This window comes from Stegodyphus dumicola, chromosome 8, assembly GCF_044657685.1.
Source record: "Stegodyphus dumicola isolate Sdum_Otavi_A_Nest chromosome 8, ASM4465768v1".
Lineage (NCBI taxonomy): Eukaryota > Metazoa > Arthropoda > Arachnida > Araneae > Eresidae > Stegodyphus > Stegodyphus dumicola.
In genome coordinates this window covers 164,485,413-164,509,044 of record NC_140775.1, presented here as the reverse complement: position 1 = coordinate 164,509,044, position 23,632 = coordinate 164,485,413, and the positions used below count along the sequence as shown (strand labels likewise).

Below are 23,632 nucleotides of genomic sequence, written 5' to 3'. Positions count from 1 at the left end.
TTTAAGCTTACAATTTTAGCTAATAGAAGAAAAAAAATGCAATGATTAAAATACATTTTTCTATGCTTTAAGTGTTTTTTTAAATTTAAAATTTAGTCTGTACGCAGACTTTTGTGACTAACTGTAGATGTGTGGTGCCTCACTAGTAGGTGAGTGGTTGAAAATCGCTGAAGACTGGTAGTTCGATCTAGGTTCAAACCCTGAAAATATTTCATCGTTGGTTTTCATATTTTTCCTCCTATGTTACTTGAATGCAAACCAATTTCCTTTAAAATCTCCTGGAACGGCCTCGAACGGCGATTGTACGCTTCGCCAAATTCAAGTAATCTACCTTAAAATAAATCTCATGAGAGATTCGGATTATTCAAATTATGTCAAATGACTCTATAACCTGAAGGAGCAAGGGAAACTGGTTTGCATCCACAGACCTAATCAAATGAAGAAAGCAATGGAAGCACTTTGTGCTTTTCAACTTCACTTCTGTGTTAACAAGCCATTTTATTTGGGGACGGTGCAATTCAAAGCAAGAAACGAATCGTGAACGCTTGCATTTGAAATCCGTTGTTAATTATAAAGCCTGACATCAACCTTTTGATTGCAATTCTGACATCAGTCAAATAAAATGACTTCCACTGTAGTAAATTGCATTCTGTTACAATTTTTCCTTATCTTTCAGTAAAAGAACAAAATTAGTTATGTAACAGGCATTTACGTTTATAAGAGAGCTTGCTACCAATAAAGGCTTCGATTTAAGATTAAAAATTAGGAAAGAAATATCCAACAAGGTTTGCATGTATTTTTTATCATAGTCACAAGCATGTGGCGAACTATAAACTGGCAAAATATTTACTTCACCATACCGAAATGTATTGTTTTTTTCCTTAAATCTTGGTTTTTCTAGGTAACCTTTAACTCTACTATCTTAAGTGATAAGTTGCACTGTCTTTCTACTTTTTCATTAAATCTCAGTAATTCTAAACTTAGATTACCTTTAATATTAGCGCAGAAATTAGTATGAATAGAATTCTACGCGCAGAAATGAAAGCAGGTTTGAAAATACTTTAGTTTTCTTAATTCAGCTGAATTAGCCCATCAGCGTTCGTACGATAAAGCCACTGAACAGTGGTATTTCGACTTCGGATCGACCCCGGAGAACGGGCTGGCTGCATGGTCACTTTCCGTCATTTTCCCCATGCGTAGCAAAGATAGGGGCCAGTTTCCCTTAAAAGCACTCCATAAGGCATCCCTTCCCATAGACAGATAGTCCTTGAGTTGCTTTCTTTTAATCAGTTAATCTAATCTACAGATAGTCCTTGAGTTGCTTTCCTTTAATCAGTTAATCTAATCTAGTTTTAAACACAACTGCATACGATTATCAGTATGATTGATGAAGTAAGGTAAAATACTTTATAATGTTGGTTGATTAGTTAATTTATTGAAACAAAGCATATATGAGGGCTTTTTCTATAATACAGGGTGGCTTTCATGAAGGAAATTTTACCCGACCGATTCACGTTTCACATAAGATAAGAGATAAGTTCGAAAACTCAATGTAGCCAAACCGTTTCTGAATTTGAATTCAAAGTCTAACTGCATATGTTTAGTAGTCTTAACCACTCAGTCACTAGTGGGCCTTAAGATTATTAAAAAACTATCAGCCCGTGAGGAAGTACGAGTTCTCAAAAGCTAGGAAACACTTTTTCTGTGACTAGTGATACCTCTGTGAAAAAGATTCTCCAAAATGAAGTTTCTAGTATTAGCATTACACATCAAAAAAGAGAACGGCACCATTTGCATTGAATGGCAAAACCTTTTAGCGTTTAGAGAATGCATAAAAAAGAACTTCCTAAACAGCGTAAACTGATAACTTTTAATAAGACGAATAACGGACGTTCAATGAGGGAAGTTCAAATATAAAGGGGAGTTTTCATGCTGTGTACTCCTAAAACGCTCAATGTATTAATCATGGCTGATTGGGCATATACATATATGTTTGGACTTAGAAAAGCTAGTTTTTCACATGCATGTTTTACATATACACATAATTAATAATGGTGGTTTTTTTCATACTTGTTAGCTGTAATCAACATATGGGGCAGGAACTTAGGGGCATGGCACTGCATCATCATTATAGTTTTGGTTTTTGTCGATTGAAGTTTTTGGCCGTATGCTCACTGGCCCAAAAACTTCAATCGAGGAAGACAAACTGATTGCTGTTGACGAAATAATACAGTTACACAGAAGAATCACCAACAGGGAAATAGTGAAGACAATTAAGTGTTCGTAGTATGAAATAACTAGTTATTTGTTTTAAATTTAACAAGGTTATTGCCAGATGGTCCCTTCACTTTTCATGGCGGGAAAACATGATTGCCGATACATAATTTCCGCAGTGTTATGAAAAGCATGATGGGAAGAGTTTAGAAGCTCTAATGACCTACAGCACTTCAAAGGTACTTTATACCTTCGGTCCACTAAAAACATTTAGGAAGAAATTCAAGTCTAATGATTAGGTTCTTCCCGTTGTGCAACTGTAAAAAACAATTAGTTGTCGTTAGAACAAGTGCATTGCAGTGGCATATGACTACATAGAAAAATAAAGATTATGCTTAAATTCTTTCATCATAAATCATAAATAAAATTTAACTGTTTATTCAGTTTAGCAGTATAAATTCTGTTTATGTTTGAACTTACCAAGCGTAGGAACAAAATCTGAAGAGCCCTTACTGTCAGTAACCAAACCAAAAACACATTAACGCCGCTTTAAATTTACTGACAGGTTACACACGAAACAAACTTGAAATTTCCCATTTATCATTCCATCCCATCGTTTTGAATCTAACCTAATGAGAACTACTACTACCAATATTGCCTGGCTTTAACATTAAGCCACTAGTTGGCTTTCGGTCGTTACCTATGTTCTTATTGCATTTAAATCGGATTTATTCACAGTTTTGAAATTAATTTCTTATCTGCACATAGTAACATATATACATAGGAGCTGAGCACATTTCCTTTTCACATAGAAAGCCTGTGGCAACTCATTAATGTAGCGAATTCTGGACATCCCAAATTTTGAGCTTCCATAGAACTTTCAAAGATACAATGTTTTTCAATAGAAATAATACCTATAAATTGGAAGCTATTCATTGTAAAGGGTAAAAAGCAGGCTTAAGTTTCAGATGTGTACAATGGATCAATAAATCAATAATTTCGTTAATTATTAAGGCCAAACTACGGGTTCCAGGTAACTTAGAGGAGCTTTGCAAATAACGATTATCAGTGAAAGAATTGGAGGGAAGTTGTAGAAATGGAGAGATATTTCATGTGGTAACTCGAGACTCAGCTGCTGTTTTGTTTTCCGATAATTTTAATGTTGATTCAAGAGAGAGCAGTGAATACCTTTGATATAATAAACAGAAAGAGAACGTCAATTGTTGAATTTTAACCAAAATGCAACTGGGTAATTCAGTCCCAGCCTCGCATAAAGATACGTAACATACGAAGGGCAAAGTCATTGCTGTGTTTTCATCAATTATTTACTGCTGGAAACTCCTTCCTAATTTAACTGAAATTACTTGTCCCAGACGCAAAGGATAGTACTTGTGTATTAGCCATAACCCTCCAGTACACAGCGAAAAATACCACATATAACTTTTCTCTTTTGAAAGCGTTGCAGCAATATCATATGTAATTTCGCATTGATCTGGAAAGATCCATTTTTTTCTCTTTGGGTTGCTTCTTTTCTTTTGGGGTTGCTACATATGCATCAATTATGAAGTGAAGGCGAACATACTTTGCAATCATGACCGGCTATACTTGCAATCTGGCACCTGATGTACGAAGTATCAATGCATTAGAATACTGTAATGTACTGATGCTTCGCACATGACCCTGAGCTTGGCGTCTCCGTTATTTCGTTGCAATTGCCATAAATGAACTATTAGTTTTCATTAGTTTATAATTGCTATTACTAGGGATTTCAGAATTAGTTTTTTATTTTGGTCTACACAGTCACCGTGGAAGAAGACGATAGAAATGAGACAATAGAAGGTTCCGAATGTCACCGAAACTCACGAAATTTACATAATCTTAATTTATTTCTTTTTTCTTTTAAGTCAAAAATAGAAGCAGAGTAGTCTGTGAAAACATTTTAACACTTTCGCTGCCAACCACGAGTTATCTCGCAGGTCGAAGTTTGTGTTCAAGTGCCAGATACAAGTTAATTCGTAGAGCGTTTTTGTTTTACCTACGCCACATACGATCAAACTCGTAGTATTTTGGTGTTCTTTGTAGGTTTTGGAGAAAAAAAATATAATTTTGCGCAAGAGATTAACTATAATTAATATTAGTATAAGTAATTATATAAAGTAAATAACATAGGAACTGTAAACATAATCAAGCAATTTATAATAGTCTGTTATAATAATTGTTGTAAAAATAATCAATCTTTATTATAAGAACCGCCAACTACGATACACTCGTTACAAGTATACTCGTAGTTAGCGCTGTTATAAAATATTTTATCGCAAAAATAATCTATGATACAACTCCTATAATTAATAAAGCAATTAAAAATTATCTAAATTTAATGCATGTTTTGTATTTTTATTTTACAATTAATTAAAATTTGTCGGCCTGGTGGAACCGTCTTTGAAAATGTCTCTCAGCAGCGAATGTGTTAAGTCCTCCTGAAGTCCTGTTTTCAATTAAGGCATTATCTGTTAAAGAAGCAAAAGAAAATGAATGGCCTTTTTGTTAAAAAACAGCTTTTTAACGTCATGCACTCAATAAAAATTAATAACTATTGTTTATGAAATAACTATTAGAACAATAGTTAAACTAATAACTATTATTCATTTAAAATTATGTTGTCATATACTATTTATTCGCATTCTCTTAGTTTCCTTTGAAAGAAATGATTCGAGATTCCATTGTACTTGAAGTCAGTAAGAAAATGTAAGTACGAAAGTAACCTGATTCTCTCGTTTAGTATTTTATGCTGCGTATCTAAAATTAAATTACAGTAATGCTCTTTTATTACACTAAAATAGCTAACTTATTCTCTTGAATTAAACTAGCTTACTAATTTCTCCTGAATTAAACACAGCAGAATTAAATGAAGTGGAATGGAATTTTCACGACATACAATTAGGCTTAGCTATTTCCAGACAAGCGACACAATACTGTTTTAATTACCTTCCATAACGCGTTTTCACACTAGGATTTTCTTAAGATTTGTTCGGAAACTCTACATATCTTTAAAAATAAATCTGATCACTGAGTAAAATAGATTTATTTTTCATTCAAAATTAGCGATTATAAATATAAAGTATTCCATATGTTGCTGTAATAAAACACGAAAAAGAGATTTTCTAACAGTTAATATTTCATCTTCGAAAATCAGCCGTTTATAACGCATTTCTTTGTTTTGTACAAAGACAGAAGGCTTCCTTCAAATGTATTATTTTCGCTTTCAGAAACGGAGGGGGGGGGCGAATCCAAACCATAGGAAATCTGATAATTAAAAGTACGATTAAAAGTAACTTTTATTCCTCTTTTAAAAAACCCTTTCTCTTTTTTTTCCGTTTCCCAACTCTCGTTTTTATTTCTATTTATTTTTGAATTATTCAAATTATTTTTTACACGATTGGATTATTTATACTACGGCAAAGCCCATAACGGCAGCTTGCCCTCGTACAGATATTTCTAACAGAAATTAGATTATATTCCTATTTCACGCCGTGAAATAGGCATAGTACTTAGTCAGGCATAGTACTTTTGGCGTATTGCGAGACCTGGATTCACGAAGTTTTAGCACAGGTCGAATTACTCATAATCAGTGGGCCACTGAGATGTAATTTTAATCATGACGAAGCACACGAGATACGGTAGATTAGATTGTTAGGTATGGTCATTTGAATATGGCAAAGCTCGCAAGCGCTTTCAGTCTAAGATTAGGAAAGTCTTTGTGAATGACTTCCTAAGGGAAACTGGCTTGCATTTTCGTTACACATGGGAAAATCCACGAAAACCATCCATGGAGTCTGCCCATTCGTCTGGTCTGATCGAACTTCCAGTATTCAGCGGTATTAAACACCCAGCCGATGGTGGGGTTAGATTATGTGAAACGAATTATGAATATCTATGATATATTTTATAAATATTTATACTAATCAGTGAGATCATCATGATGAGGTCACGCAGGTAGCATATTCAGCTGCCGGACATAGATCCCGAGGGGTAAAATACCAAAGCTTGACGGCTTCATTTACTCTGACGTTTAAGAGTGACATGTATATGAAAATGCAGTTCCTATTACAGAACATTAGGCAGATATCTCTAGAGTGCTTAGCCATAATCAAAATTGGAAATCTAATCTAATCTAATCTAAATCACATGACTATTTGAGACTTGTGTTTAAAAAAACAAAATACAGATACTTTAAACTGAAAAAAAAAGTTAATTTTCGAAATGAAGCTTCGATTAATAGGTTGTTTTCCATTGCAGCTCTAAAATGAGTTTCTGAAAGCGATAAATAAAGTACGTGTATTTGGTAGATAAGCAGAAAACATATTTATATGTTGATATAAAAGTAAAAGACTGGTTAGGCACCTTTTTCACTATTTACGGGACAACTTAAAATAAAACTTGATGTTAAGCTAATATACAATTTTGTTAATGGTACCGTTGTTACTAATTGATAACGAATCAGCTCAAAAATGGATTATCGCAAAGCACATTTGGGCTATCTGCCTAAGGCAATTTTGCGAAGAAATCTTTAAAGGAATTTTACTCGTATTTACGTTATTCCTTGTGTCAAAGTTACGTTATAATATTAAATTACCTTACGTTGAAGGTAGGGAAACTTGAGCATATTTATGTTAAAATTTTCCTGCTGCTAGCCACTTCACCAGGATCTGAATCCGGATTAAACTAATAGTGTTTAGCGATTTTGCTGTTCGGCAACAGACAGTCCAATTTGATAGGTAGTTATCTAAACGTAAGCACGAGTAACATACGGAAACATAACAAAATCTGATAAATAATTTGATAAAAAAATCTCAAAGCTTTCAGATGTTACATTAGCCCAAAGGGGCTTTTTTTCATTTACATACACATACACGTTTTGAGAGTATTTGAGCTAATGTACTCAAATACTCTCAAAACGTGTATGGCTAACTACATTTAAAAACAGCTTATCTTTAGAATTTTCTATAGACAGTCTCGCGCGCTGGATATAAAAATGTTTTTTTCCGTACAGTGTTGCCATTGCTCGCTTTGAAATCGTTGAGTTTGTTAATCAAAAATTCGTTAACATTTTATAAAATTTGAAATGTACAGTATAATGTTTAAAAACGTCATATCTTTAGAATGCAAAATACATAATAAAACAAATTCGAAATTATAAATTTGGACTTCGAGATGCCCATATTCGGGTGGAGGACTACGTTATTCAAAATCTGATGGCTCTAGGCAGCGCTATTTTTTTCCCAACGCGAAATACATGCATACATTCATGGAAATTCTTCATTATTTAATTTCTTTAAATATAATACAGGGCGATAATATTTGGTGGCAAGAATTTGGAAAGTGATTCAGACTTTCATAGTGATTCAACGCAAAATCCCGTTTTGAGACAAATATCCCTTCTGGGCTAACGCTCTTTTATGTTGGTAATTCTTAGGCATTAATTGAACTCACTCAGACATGCTTTTAAATACTTTCGAAAAATTCTAAAGCAGAAAAAATGTTGAAATGGAAAAGCCATATGTTTATAATATGAAAAAATAAAAATTTTTAAATAGAAAATTTAAATCGGAGAACACTTTTATCCAAGGTGAAATTTGATGATCTGTAAGAGATATATGTTTTCCAGGAAATTTCAAATGCTGTATAGGTAAAGGATATGTATTGAATGTAAACTTTCGTAAGTGTTCTATAATAAAGAGATTTCCAGTCTAGAATTCGAGTAAAAATTAATGAACAGCATTTACTCCTGAATCAAATAAAAATATTTGATTCTTTATATTTTACGGTGCATTTTTAGAGCTTGACATCGGAATTTCTCCATTCAAACTCAGCATCAGATTTTTGAAACATTTCAGGGATAATTAGTTTTTCCGAAGAAAGGAATGTAAAAAATTTACTCTGCTCTCATATTTAAAATTCTAACCACTCACACATTCTAATTGATTGCTTGTTGTGCTACTCTCGAAAGAACGCATGGGCCAATGAGACAATTCCTTAATAACACAACTTGCCATTATTGTTTTTGTTCCCTATCATAGGCAATTTTGGATGCCTTTATTATTCCAACATACACTGGCATCAGAGTCTTTCAAAATTGAGGCGGCTCATAGATATTTGATTATTATCTTATTTGACGGATATATCAAATCCTCACATTATAGCCCACTAGCGGCCGAGTGGTAAAATTGCTGAACACTGATAGTTCCGACCTGAGTACGATTCAGCAGATGGCTGCATCGGCGTTTTCGTGGTTTTCCGCATGTGTACCATGTATACAAGCCATTTTCCTAAATAAGTCCTCCACGAAGGCATCCATCTTAGGCCGATAGCTCTAGTGTGCTTTCCTATAATAAACTAAACCAAATAAAAGCTCAAATTATATAATTAGATCAAGTTCGCTAATTTTATCGGAGCCAAGGCTTGCGCTTGAAAAGGCCTTGGGCTCCCAAATTCATCTCAGTTTGGAACGAGAATTCCTCTCCAGAAGGATCCGAGGGTTCTGTAGCCCTCTTCTCTTTCCACCAGTCTCTGAAGTAGATTTTCATCTCAAAAGTAACTTCAATGCCTTCATGCCTCAGAGAAAGCATGGATAATATAAGTACACACTTACAATATCCATGCCTTCTCCGAGATTCGAATCAGGGCCTAAGGCTGTGTCATTTTGTTCCTCTACCACCATACAAAAAGGATGGGTGGGGTAGTCCATAGGTTCTACGAAAGCAAAGTTATATGCAATCATGTTTCGTTAAGGAAATTAAATTATTTATTAGTGTCCCTTCTTCAAAAATATGAAGCTGGGGACTTTATATCTGTCCACATGAGATCAATCAAACTACCTGCTCTTGGAATCAGTTTGCAACAGAGAATAAATTAAAAATTTCTAACGAAAATTAATTTATAGAGAAACTCCATAGAATGGGAAAAATGATTCTCAAAAAATGAAAGATTTGAGAACAAAACTGAATTTATAGAAAAAAGCCATAGAATTGCAAAAAAGTTTTTTTTTTAATTTGAAAGATTTGGGATTTTAACAATCGCCCAAAAGGATTTGTTAAGGTTACTTATGCTCACGCTGAGCTCACAGTCTATCAATCCTCTGTTGCACTCCCTCCTGCGAAATAATTTCTTTTCTTCTTTCTAGCTTTATTAAACATCTTTTTCTTCGCACTTACTCCATGTAGAATTCAACAGAAAAATTACAAAAACTTTAAAAGCAAAGTAGTAGCCTATATTTAGAACTCCCGATGCACTGTTGCCACTTCTAGGTTTCAAATCATTGAGGTTTTGAATCAAAATTCATTGAAGGTTTACAAAATATGAAATATAAAATTTGGGTTTCCGGGTTCACATGTTCGGTTACAGGAATATGTTTTTGAAATTTTGATGGATCTAGGTACCGTATTTTCTTTATAATGCGAGGAATATACATACATACCTGCTGATTCTTAATTAAATAATTTCTTTAAAATAACACAGGGAGATTATGTTTGGTGGCAACAATCTGAACAGTGATTTGCAGTTTACAGTGAATCGACGCAAGGTGTCACTTCGAGAGCCTTTTGGATAATCTTTGTGATAATCTACTGAAATCCATGCCTAGAAGAATCAGAGAAGCGATAAAAAGAAAGGAGTGCAAATCATTATAAGGTATTTTTAGCCCAAAGGGGCGGTTTCCTAGAAGGGCTATTAGTCTCAAAACAGCATTTTGTTCCGTTTCATTATAAACGGCGAATCACTTTTGAAATTATTGCCAAGAAATATTATCGCCTTGTATTATATTTAAAGAAATTAAATAATGAAGAATCTGCATGAATATATCAATGTTTCTCGCAATGTGAAAAAAAAAAAAAAAAAAAAAAAAAAAAAAAAAAAAAATGAAGGGTACTTTTCCGTTTTGCCGGCGCAGGCGATAAAGTCGCCAATAATGGTACAACTCATGCCAAACGGAATATCCTCGCTGGTAACCTTTTACGCCTCATTTTCAAAACAAATCTCAGCCATTTTTTATTAGATTGATTGTTTCTTTCAATACTAGCATACAATTGCATAGAATGTTTACCAGATAGTTCAATTTTATGCTTTAACCCCATTCGCGGTAATTAAGTCAATTAGGATGCAATCACACCACTCACCCGAAGGCAAAGAGTTAAATTCATCAATTCTACCGAGAGAATATAAAAAAGGCAAAATTAAGGATTAAATTCATCAATTCTAATGAGAATGCACTAGAAGTAAAGCACTGCGGTTTTACATAATTTCTGAGTAAGCTATTCGTACGAATTGAAATAATTTTTGCTTTTAAACTTGTATTTCAAATTATGATTTAACTTCAAATTAATGTAGATAATTACTGATAGACTTCAATTTTTGTAGAGTAGTTTACGTGAGATAAGATCACTTGGGGTCACGTGATAAAACCGAATCAGGATGTTGAACCATGAAAGCATAGTAAATTCTTAAATTAATGTCTTTTTACAAACTTACTACCTTTATTTATTGGCTTTCTACAAAATTTTAAACGATATTAAAATGTTTATGCCTTCAAAATAAAAAATTCTCAGAACTAACATTTGTTAACATTTTTTATGTGTACACTGTATGTTGTCACCAATAAAATCTGCTTGGCGAGATTTGCGCGGCGAAACGGAAAACTACCAAATCACGTTACCTAGAGCTATCAAATTTTGAAAAATGTAATTCTCCACCCGAACATGGGAACCTGGATACCCGAATTTTGAATTTCGAATTTGTTCTATCACCTACTAGCAGCTTCGCTGCCAGCCTTCGTTTGGCTTTTAAATGTACCGGTGGTGTATTTAATTACGGCAAAGCACACTAGGGCTATCTGCCTAAGGGGAGGGATGCCTTTCGTGGAGGACTTTCTAAGGGAAACTGGCTCGTATACACGTTACACATGGGGAAAACCACGAAAACACACATGCAGCCAGCCCGTTCGCGGGATTCGAACCTCGGACCGAACTACCAGTGTTCAGCGACTTCAGCGATAGAACCGAACTACCAGTGTATTATATATATAAAAAAATCTTAATAAAATATGCCAATCTCTTACAAACAGTGACATAAGAAATACGATGAAACATTGTTGCCAAACTCATATTTCTAAAAGAATGAAACTATTCAAAATGATGCGATTTCATCAAAAATCTATCAACAACAATAAGAAAGGAAAATTGTTGCCAAAATCACATTTTTAAAGATGTGAGAAGTGTACTCGAAAGCTTCATTTAAAAATTTTTTAAAAAATAAAAATATTAACATTTTTCCAAAATTCTTTTTTGTAAAAGCAGTCGCAAGGATGAAAGTTTAATGTGTCCAAAAATCAAAGAAAAATAAACTTTTTTAGAGAAAATCCTGTTGAAAAGGTGTTAAGCTCACTTTGTTAAATAAATTCGTATTTAATCGATTTATTGAAACACGAAATTTATTTTAATTTCGTAAAATAGCTAAGTGCCTACGTTTCATGACGATGTGAAAATGGAGTGTGTAGAGTAAAATCTCGCTTTCCTATAGCCCATTATGTCTCAAAATGACGCGATTTCGTCCCAAAACATAAAATAAAAAATAATTCAAATTCGAAAAAAATCGCTTCGAGGTGCACTGGCTCTTGTCTATATGCACTTATGTACCAAATTTCGTAGCCGTGGGTCTATTAGCTTACGCGCAGCGCGAACGAAAGACACACACACAGACAGACTCTTTGTTTTATTATATGTAGAGATTTCATATTTTGTAAAATCTTAATGAATTTTTGATTAATAAAGTCAGCGATTTCAAAGCGAGCAATGACAACACTGTATGAAAAAAAAAAAAATTATCGCCAGTGCGCGAGAATGTTTTTCGCAAATTCTAAACATATACTGTTTTTTGATATTTTGTGATATCGCTGTAGAATTGAATTTCATGTAGTTTAAGCGCGAAGAACATGATATTTAATAAATAAGATTTACACACAAAACGTTAAAAAACGCCGCTTTGGGCGTAGTATAATAAAAGCTCTCATATTTAAAAATAACTTTTTTTCAGAAATTTTTAGAAAAAATATGCTTGTACGTATGGCCGACATGTTTTCAACCAATTCTACTTTATTAATATACAAGAAGTGTAACTTTAAGTGTTTTAATATGCGTTTAAGTAAAATATTTGATTATTATTTGAAAAATGTTTGAAAACCTGTTGCGTCAAAATACTTTTATGGCTGAATGTAATCACAATTTTAAGGCACAGTTTGGAATGTAAGGAATACATGTATTGACGTTTGATACACTGATTTACGCAAACTTCAGTTAAGACTAAATTTAGATTTTAGATAATGAATATTTGAATACTGGGTTTATATTAATATAATGAATAACTGTTTTTGTCTTATTGACAAATATTAGATTATGCGTAAATTTATGGATCATTTTCTGCCGAGTTTCATTCCGAGTTCATAGTTTTCTTGACCATAATTTTAAAATGGCATTGCTGTCTTATACCCAGACACTCTCTCTTCTAATAATGCATCGTTAATTCTTGGAGCATATTTAAGAAGTGATTATTAGAAGCGTCAGTAAAAATAGTTCTTATACGTATGTACATATAAACAACATATCTGACTGGAGGATTTTAAAAATTATTTCTTTTGCAGTTTTTCCCACATTTCTCTTGCGCTAACACATTTCAAAGCAAGTAATATTGCAAATTAAATTTGAAAACAAAATGTTCTGCATTTGTAGCTACGACCACTATTAGTCATGGTAATAATATTTATTAAATTAATACATTATTTTAATGTTAAACGTGTTACATATAATATCAATTTAATTAATTAAAATGTTAAAATTCTCAATTATATTAATAATATCAAATTTTCTCTGAAACTCAGTATCATAACTATGCATATTCTTTTAATACAAGGCAGTATGCACAATGAAATTAGCTTTATAGTAATCCCGTGCAGATAAATAACATTAATTATCGTTTTACTTCACATACTCCCATGTAACGTCTACAATCGACTTCCCGATTAACAGAAAACGACGTCTAGAATTAACTCAAAATCACGTTTAATCTGATGGCAACTGACAAAATTAACTCAAAATCACGGTCACTCAAAATTATTCAAAATCACGTTCAGTTACAGGAAAGAGGAATACTCTATTATATTTAAGATACTATTAGGAGATACTTTTATACCTGTATTTTCAGGTAGTATACTACGGAAAATAATTCATTTGCTCACGTAAATTTAATCAATATTCGAAACAAAAACACAAACACTCTAAGTAGCGAAAGAATAATCACCATTAGAAAGGAAGAAACTAATTTAAAAAATGGCATTAAAGAACAATAAAAGACGATAAATATCAACGTTTTTAAATTTACATAAAATAACCGGTTAGAACTGCCCGTTTCTTATCACAAATATTTATATAATGACGTTTGTGTACAATTAAATACTTAAGAATAAAATCATCTACCAAATATTATGGCACCATCGTATGTACAGTTAAATATTTTAGAATAAAATCATCTACCAAATATTATGGCATCATCGTATGTACAATTAAATATTTTAGAATAAAATCATCTACCAAATATTATGGCACCATCGTATGTGCAGTTAAATATTTTAGAATAAAATCATCTACCAAATATTATGGCAACATCGTATGTACAATTAAATATTTTAGAATAAAATCATCTACCAAATATTATAGCACTATCGTGTGTCACTGTTGAGATCATATGCATTCTCCCTTTCTTGTATATTCTGTAGACAGATTTGCTTTACGCTGATTGTTTGGAACAGTCATTTTTCCATCATTCACCAACAAATATTTTTTTTTTTAGTCACAGCCGGTAACTCCGCCTGTAGTTAATTCGGAATTAGCTGTATTCTAAATCGTTTGTCACTGAAATCATTTGCTATTTACTATATTACCCTCAGCATGATTATAATGACACTTTAATATTATAATCAACACCACAAAATGAAATTGCTGTAAATTCATGTTATTGTCAACAAAACATCCATTGAATTGTAATAATAAATTCTTCAGTTTATCCAAAGAATTCCACAGGCGATCGCCCCCTGCACAAACACTCTATAAAAACTTTTGCAGAAGATTACAAAATATTGTATTTTACTACACAAATTTTCACTTTCGTAAGTTAACCTAGCATTTTGCGAAACAATAATACGATTGGGAAAATTAAAAATATATTTAAATCAAGAAGAAAATTCCTATTTTTGTAAAACAGTTAAATTACTAAAAGAATTAAGACAACTGTATAAATAATGAAAAACATATCATTCTTTCTAAACGGATTAGATTTAGGTTAATTTAGGTATACAACATTTCAGTCGACTGTTACGTATAATAAATGTATTTGACCATTCGTCTGACTTTTGCTCTTCGCGTTGCTTAACGTTAACATAATGCATGCAACACAGTGATAACATTTAGCTATTTGAATGAAATGAAATGAATATCTTCTAATATTAATCAGACCACATGATTTATGACTGATATACGTATCGTTAGCTAGCATTTATTTGAAAGTATATTCCAAGTTTGTGACATATATACAAGTTCTAATTCTACTCAGTATGATTTTCCGAATAAAATTTTTCGTAAGATTAATCAAAACTGAAAAATAAAAGAAAGAATGAATAATTAAGATAAAATATAACTAAAATTACGAGTAACTTATTATGATTATTACATGAAAATGTTATGCTAGAAAGATTTATTGGTTTTTGTAATACCAAACAACACATAATGACCGTAACATAATAACCATAACAACACATAATGACCATAACAATTTCGTAAGCTGTGGCGCTACAAAAAGCGCAGAAATAATGTTCAAGTACTTTTTTGTCAGTTTCTGAGATATCATAATATATTACTACTACTACTTCTCTGTAATATTCATGAATTTCACGTGAAAAGTTTACTAAAATTTTAAGTAAATATTTTATAATAAAATATTTAATTAATTAATAAATGAAATGTTTAATAGTAATCCTCTCTACTGAACACTCCTAATATCGATTTATCACTTTTGCTTTGTTTATATGATTAGAATTCTTTGACTCAACCGTCTGAAATTTAAAAAAAAACTGCATATTTTGAAGACTATCTTGATTTCAAGACCTGTATGAAGGATAATACTCAAGCATATAACTTTAATATTTAATGTTCGTTGAATTTTTATTTGAAATCGTTAATAATCTTTACATACTGAAATAATATTTGCACCTAAAAATAAAAATCTATAACCATTCCTTTTTCGCATCCTCATCAGAGCAGAGAAATGTCTTGATTCTATTTATATTAACAAGATGAGAAAAAATCTCAAATTTGTGGTATTTTACTCGTAAGTGGGTAAGAGAGGATTTTATACATTGTATAATTTGCACAATTTTTAACCAGGTATTGTAAAGGCACTGTTTTGTTATCAGGACCAGATTTAGAAATGTATGAATGTATGCGTATATGTATACACACACATACATTCGTGCTTATAATATATACATGCATACATGAACACATCCATCCATCCATACATACATGCATACATACATACATTTTTGGATCCAGTCCTGATGACAGAACAGTACCATTGTAATATTTATAAAGCAAAGAAAAACTCGCTAAGATATCTGATCAAAACCTAATGTAAAGAATCAGAATTCTGGATTCGCTCTTACGGCAACATAGAGAAAGTGAATTGAAAACAATTAGCCCTTTTTGCAATTTATAAAAAAGACAGTATGACAGTAGTCAAATGTACTACTGTCACAAATCATTCCTTACAAAGTCAAGGGCATCAATCATTACCGTAATCAACAAGATATTATTGACAGCGCAAGCTGCAACAAATATTCAAGCTTGCGTTGTCAACAGCTGTTATTTCTCAGCCATTATCATTGTATCGCATAATCGGTAAGTAAGAACACTCTTCCAGATTTTATCAATATTGTTTTCAAATCAAACCCTAGTATATCTTGTTTAAATTAATTTGAAAGAAATATGATTTCGGTTGAACGAACCTCTGAAAAGATAGCGTAGTTTCCTCAACAGCGAATTTAATGTAATTGGATTGTCATGGTGTAATATTTAGCAAAAACTATATCTTACGTTTCGATTCTCAAGAAAGTTATTCGTACCTTCGCATAGATTGAAGACATTCATTCAGTGAGTAGAATTGTTCCACACAATGTCTCTTCCCATGCTTTCAAAAGTTCGTATCTGGCTGAAAATTCCAAACAACGCCAACTTTGGCGACAGCATATGACAGCATACAAAAGTCATTATTAAAACAAAATTTTCCGAAATCAAGATCACAGTTAAAGATACTGATATCTAGTAGACATGGAAATATAGAATCTTTCGCATCGAACTTACACTACTCCCGCGCTTCGACGTGTTTCGTCTGCTGCGAAGATATTTTCGGGGATCTAGCCTCTCGGTTTAATTCCTTGGTATACATCACGTGATACTGGATGGAACAGCGCCATCTAACGGCATAAGAAAGCGCGGAGGAACATGGAATATCCAATCGGAATCTTCCGAACGATTGGCTCGGTTTATATGCGATTTCGGAAGGATGGATTTTCTAGATCGTTTGGTCGACGAGTTTCTCCTTGTTTAGTTTTACGTCTGGGGGATTTCAATTGTTTTATTCTCTTTTTTTAAACAGAATAATTGTGCATTTATGATTATTTAATATCCCTTTCATTCACACGTACATTATCAAAGAGATAAAGTATATTAGAATGTAAAAATAGGTAGACTTGAAATATGCGAAATTTCTGCTACCTAAGCACAGCCGGATATTTGAAGAATCCGGATAATTGGATTGTCGTCTTCATGTCGTTTAAACGTGTATTAATTGTAAATGAAATAAGGAAATTTATCTGTTCCTTTTTGCTTTTCATGAAAAAAAAAAAAAAAAAAAAAAAAAAAAAAAAAAGGGGGGGGTGGTTACAGAGTTTGTAATTCCAGCGAGAACATTGCTAATTATTAATGTTTTCCCGCTTTGAAAATTCTAAAATCGTTCAACAATTTAAAAACTAAATCATTATATTTTGTCTCAAGGTAAAACACACTTTATCTGACAAAATTAAGCAGTGAATCATTTTAAGTGCCTAAAAATAAGGACAACTTCTAATTCAAATAAAATAAAAGAATTAAATTATTGTTTTATTATGCCTTAAACGAGCTCATCTTCTTTTCCTTTATGTCCAACTAAAATTGAACAAAGGAATCTTTTACTTATATAATGCAAAAGAAAACCTATTTTTATTTAACTAAATTAAATTAAGATATTAGTTTTTATTGCTGTAAAGTAATTAAACCAAACATTTTATGTACATATTGTTAAAAGTTTGCATTTAAAATTTTATTCACAATGATAATTCTTCTTCAATTTCTTCTTAATCTTGATTTCAAAGAAAAAAATCTCATAAAACATCTGTTGAATTGCAAATTATTATTAGCTGATCTACATGTAGTGCGAATTGATCTGAATGAATGCAGTAGTTTCTGAAGAAATATTTACCCTTTTCATATTGTTTAAATAAGTGCAAAAGTTGTAATCACATAAATAGGTTAACAGGCTTGAAATTATTTGGCCAAATAAAAAGGGATTAATTGGAATACCCCCAATAATAGGTAATTAAGATAGCTGTAGTTATATCCTTCTTGAAATAGATGTTATTAATAATTTATTTTATGTTCTGATTTGATTAAGAAGTAAATTTCTTTAATACCATACAACGATCCGATGATAAGAAATTTCTTAACACAAATTACACAGTGATGTAATATATACAGAGTGAGTCAGAAATATTCCTACGTGATTAGTGTATAGAATCTAAAACTTAATTTTTTTTTAAATTTTAAATGAAAGTTACATCCCCTAACTTATATCAGTATCATTATCCAATGTAGCACTGGACATAATGGTTTGATTTAGTTTATGCGATTATTGCAAAGCCTCGCGGGCTATCTGCCTAAGTGGAGAGATGCCTTTGTTGAGGGCATTCTAAGGGAAACTGGCTCGTATACACTTTACACATGGGGAAAACCACAGAAAAGCCCATGCAGCCGGACATTTTTCGGGATTGGAACATCGGACCTAACTACCAGTTAGTTCTCAAGTAGTCTCAGGTGTAACTGAAATTGCAAAATTCGCGTTCTTTTTTAATAAATGTTGTGAATTATAAATGTGTCGTGAAATATTAAATGTCAATGAAATAATGTTTCCAAAGGCATAAAGTTTAACAGAATTAAGGCAGAAAATTAATCGGAATTTTTTTAGCCCAAAGGCCCAAAAGAGCTATTAATTTCATTTTGGCATTTTGCGTTGAAACATTTAAATGTCGTTTCACTTTTCAAACTGTTGCCACCTAATATTACACTCCTGTATTATGCTTAAAGAAATTAATAATGAAGAATCTGCATAAATGTGTGCATATTTCTCCGCATTGTGATGAATCGACGGTACTTAGGGCCACCAAATTTTGAATAACGTTAGATCCCGCCCGAAACGGGAAGCCCAAATTAGGAATTTGGAATTTGTTTTTATTATCTATTTCATATTTTGTAAAACCTGAACGAATTTTTGATCAACAAACTCAACGATTTCAAAGCGAACAATGGCAACACTGTACGAAAAAAAACATTTTATCTCCAGCCCGCGAGACTGTGTATCGGAAGTTCTAAAGAAATGCTCATTTTAAAATTATTTTGCGATATTGCTGTTGAACTGAATTTTGTGGCTTAAGCCCGAAGAGCATGATATTTATTAAATAAAGGTAACCTACAAAACGTTAAAAAACGCCCCTTTGGGCGTAATGTAAAATCTAAAATCTTTCAGATATATTTTTATTATTGTTAAGATTTGAAAGATTCAAAAACTAGATTCTTCGAATTTTTAGTTTAGGATTCAAGTGGCAGAAATTCGAGTATTTGAACCTGAAATTGCTTTTAAGATGCACGTAGTTAGAGGATACGCATGTCCTCTCCCTAATCCGAGATATTATTTATACACATCTGGAACAACTACTTATGTAATTTGAAATCAGAAAATTTCAGTGTTGAGTAAATTTTTTTAACTACGTATATAAGTATCCATGAATACATACATACCTTCCTCTCTTATTCTAAAGTTCGATTTTATTGAAGGAAACTTGCTTTCGCTACCTTATAATTTAACATGGCTGCTCTCCCAAAGATCCGAACACTGGAACTTCCTACCAGTTACATCACGAGAGTACGCAGTGGGGAAAAGAAAAAAAAAAGCTTTATATTCTGTTCTACATAAAGCGCGCGACTGAAGAGAGGAGAACAAGATAAAAAATTTATCTAAACCCTAGTCAGGATTTTAACTACGAATCGGTAACCGGATATGCTACCAATTACACTACGAGAAAGGGTACGGAAGGTAATAACTCTTTATAATCTCCTCCTCTTAGAGAGTTACTTAAGAGAAGTAGAAAACCCAGTCGACCGAATCCAGGTGGTGATATGCAAGAACAGAGAGCCTTGTTTAATATATCTGTAAACTTCCAAAATAAGTTTCCGAGCAAAACTTTTGTCATCGTTAATAATCGCAACTGCGATGAGATGGTATGCAAAAACAATCGATTTCTGGAATGCGTGCAAGGAGGCCATTGCTTGATTGCTGTAAATTTCCAAAATAAATTTTCGAAAACTTTTTTCTATATCCATATAAACTACCGACAGAATGGTTTGGTTTGGTTTATTAGATTACAGCAAAGCACTCGAGGGCTATCTGCCTTAAGGGAGGGATGCCTTCGTGGAGGACGTTTTAAGGGAAACTGGCTCGTATATACGTTACACACGGGGTAAACCACGAAAACACCCATGCAGCCAGCCCGTTCGCGGGATTCGAACCTCGGACCGAACTACCAGTGTTCAGCGACGTTACCGCTCGGCCGCTGGTGGGCCACCGACAGAATGAATGGGACACAAAATTGCTCCCTTTACGAGAGTATCTAGAAATATGGAGAATGTTGATGAACATGCCTGTAAATTTCCAAAATAGGTTTTCACCTTAAAGTTGTCCAACACATTTTAGTTCATCCGCCTCTGGAAAGAACATTAGATTTTTGGAGCAAGAAATGTGGGGTTTCGGAGCAACAACGCTGTCTCAGAGATTTGAACTGTGGATCTTCCAGTTGCTAGCAATAGGTACTACCACTTACACCACGAATGCAGGCACGGTTGAAGGCAATATTTTTAATAAACATATTAAAATAATTGGTGAACTTTCATTTTGGAAAAAGATTCCGTTCCCATGCTCCACCTAAAAAATAAATTATTAGTTCGAGAAAAGAGAGTAGAGTAGTTAGGTTATTTTGAAGCAGGATATGTGAAAAAATGTGCAATGCCCTCGACGAGATTCGAACCTGACCTGGACCTCTCAAATACGCGCCGAGTGTGCTACCGTTACACCTCGAAGTCATGCTGGAAGGAGGGAGAAAATATCCTATACATATTTTAGCCCCACACATGATGCTTGCTAAGAATATATATTATGATTCTAATTGCTGCAATTAATGATTCAAATAGTTTTATTTTGGCAACGTTTGAACTTCTGAGTTATGAACCGTTTCACCTCGAACTCCCAAAAAATAACCACTAAAGATTCTTACAAATAGCAGGAGATTTAAGAGCGCAATATACTGCCAACACTTTTTATTTTTCGGGCCGGTGGCGTTCCTTCAGCTTCTATTTCCTTTACAGCTAGTGGTTTTAAACCTGATCGAGAAAATAGCTGTCTTCCATTATTTTGATAGCTGCTGCCTTCTGCTTGAGGTTTCCTTCAATCAAATAGCTACTTTGTGCGTTTTATAAAAGGAGGAAAAGAATTGGATTTTGCACTTGTTCTTGGTTACTTTCGTCTTTTAGTTCTTTCGTTTGTTTTTTATTCATTTATTTCTAGCTTACTTTATGGCATTCATTTCCAAGTTGAAAATTCGATATTGTTTAAGTTCAATTTCTCTTTCTTTCGTTCCATATTTATTGCTATTATAGATCGGTAAGAAATTTTTTTATATCGTTACAACAACAGATGTTACGATCGCAATCAAAAGTTTTGGGAGTTTAATTTAAAACTAAACTATAATTACGCATTTGAAGAATACCTAATGACTCTAAATTATGTCGTCAAAATTCAGTCTTTAAAAGTAATGATTGTAATAAGCTTTTTCTACATCTGTTTATTTTTATTCTTATCTAATGATTCAGGATGAAAAAAAAAATCTTGATCGTGCTTAATAGCATTATTATAAAAAAGGTATTTAAAGAATTTTCCAAAGCCGGTAATTTTGTTTTAACTGAATAATAACTGCCTATCAGAGGTTTATTGGGAGCGATAATTAAAAAGTGTTCTAAGAAATATAAGCTGGAAATGATTGTATGTACGTTTCATAATTTTAAAGTCTTATTCTGATCTCGTAATTATGTAAGATTTATAAATAAGAATGTGGAATAGATTTGTTAGATGATGCCAAAGATCTCTGGGATTACCTTCTTAAAAGGAAGGATGTCTTCGTGGTGATCTTTCAAGAAATAAATGGCTCGTATGCACGTAACAGATGGATAAAAGTAAGAAAATATCCTATTAATTATTATTTGAATCGGCTTCAAAATATCTGTGCTCAGCAGTCTTATACGTTCAACTCCTGGAGGACCAGAAACCAGATCGTCTTTGAAAAGTTGTTTTATGTTTTAAAAAATAAATTATATATGTTTAAATGCAAATTGCATTTTCCCTCAGGAGCGGCGCAAATACAAATTAGTTAGTCTTATGTCCGAAAAGGCGAAATTAGCAAGTTTTCGATAGCTAATCATAGTTGGGAATTTAATCATCATTTTGACTTGACATTTTGACTGGGTCTGCAAAAACTGTCCCAAAAACTTCTTCCATTTGTGAATTACATTTTCTTGAAAGTTTTCCCACTCACAAAGATTTTGCTTGTTTGGGTAATGATTTTAAGTCCATTCCAATTCTTCATAAGCTTTTAAAATTCCATTTACTTAATTTTTTTATTTTCATTACTATCTTGCCGACAGATGGCGCTACCTTCCTGCTTGCTTTACTGCAGTAGGGTATAAACAGGACTTTTATTCTTTGCTCCTGTTTGCCTTTGAAATCGATTGAGATTTCTGTCTAAACCTACTCTAAATACAAGGTTATTTCTTGTTGTCTTCTCGTTGCCTAAATCTACTCCAAATACAAGGTCTAATTTTACAAATTAGTTAGGTTCTTAAACTTGCAATTGGAGCTTCAGTTGGTAGTTACTGGAGTTCTAACGTAGTAGATATCCTTTTGAGATGTGCTTTTTGTGTTGGAAGGTGAAATTCGAGTTTTTCGTTGTATTTGTCGCGTCACCGATTGAGAACGACAGCAAATCAACAGAATACAGTCTACTAAATGTCAACAGCGGAAAAATCAATATTTTTGATTGAAATTTTAGTTTTTCGAGATATTATTATTGTATATTTTGGAAATGCATTCATATCCTTTCACTAATTACAAATTATATCAGTATGAATTTGAAAATATACTTTTACACACTTAACATCGGTTACAGCCGAAAACATCGCAGACGAAAACGTGTCGGAGAAAACATCGCAAGGCGAAACCGTCGTCGTACAAAACATGATGGGGGAAAAGAAAGCAAAGGGAAAACATCGCAGTTCTTAAATATCGTGGTAAAAAATATCGTCGACAAAAATAAAGGGGTCCAGAAATTTCCCAGTTTAAAAACATCGTGGTAAAAAATAAAGCACTTAACAAATCATCGCATGGCGATAAAATCGCACACGTGCCTTAAAAGCTATAAAGGCATATTCACATAATGATTTGTGATCGCAGAAAGGAAAGAGGAGTATTTTTACTTTTATATTTCATATTTTTGAAAAAACTAATAATTTTTATGAAACAATAAGAAGGAAACTTAAGCATTTAAAAACTGAGAATGAGTAGAATATTAATGCAACACTTAATTTTGAAATTATATTATAACACTTGATTTTAAACTTTCATAGTTAACTAACAAAGGTCATTGATAAATTAATCTTTCTTTATAAAGTTTTACTGCTAATTTTTCATGACAAATGTAGTCTGAAAAAGATTAGAAAAAGGAAGGCCACAAATCATGAGGGGAGTATGCATTTACAATTTTTCCATAAAGTTTGGAAAACGCATGCCTGCGATGTTATCGTCATACGATGATTTGTCTGTGCTTTAGTTTTATCACGAAATTTTAGACGTTATTAAACTGCGAAGTTTTTGAGCCGCTTTATTTTCGGCGATGATATTTTGCACCACG

At 32.7% G+C, this 23,632-nt stretch overlaps 1 protein-coding gene and 2 long non-coding RNA genes across 11 annotated transcripts in view; 1 reads left to right on the top strand and 2 right to left on the bottom strand.

The window, feature by feature from the left end:
* Positions 1-16,755, bottom strand: part of LOC118185560 (chondroitin sulfate N-acetylgalactosaminyltransferase 1-like) — a 230,042-nt gene extending 213,287 nt beyond the window's left edge. The window contains exon 1 of one of the 5 annotated variants that reach the window (XM_085822686.1): positions 16,404-16,755. In XM_085822686.1, coding sequence (XP_085678812.1) covers positions 16,404-16,457 — 54 coding nt within the window. In that variant the 5' untranslated portion in view covers positions 16,458-16,755. The remainder of the gene's footprint in view (positions 1-16,403) is intronic. The other 4 variants (XM_085822691.1, XM_085822689.1, XM_085822687.1 and 1 more) reach the window with 4 other exon arrangements.
* Positions 1-23,632, top strand: part of LOC118191378 (uncharacterized) — a 338,644-nt gene that overhangs the window by 41,452 nt on the left and 273,560 nt on the right. The window lies entirely within an intron of this gene.
* Positions 4,430-23,632, bottom strand: part of LOC118204223 (uncharacterized) — a 382,418-nt gene continuing 363,215 nt past the window's right edge. The window contains exon 5 of the long non-coding RNA XR_015042789.1: positions 4,430-4,721. This is a non-coding gene — a long non-coding RNA (uncharacterized LOC118204223). The remainder of the gene's footprint in view (positions 4,722-23,632) is intronic.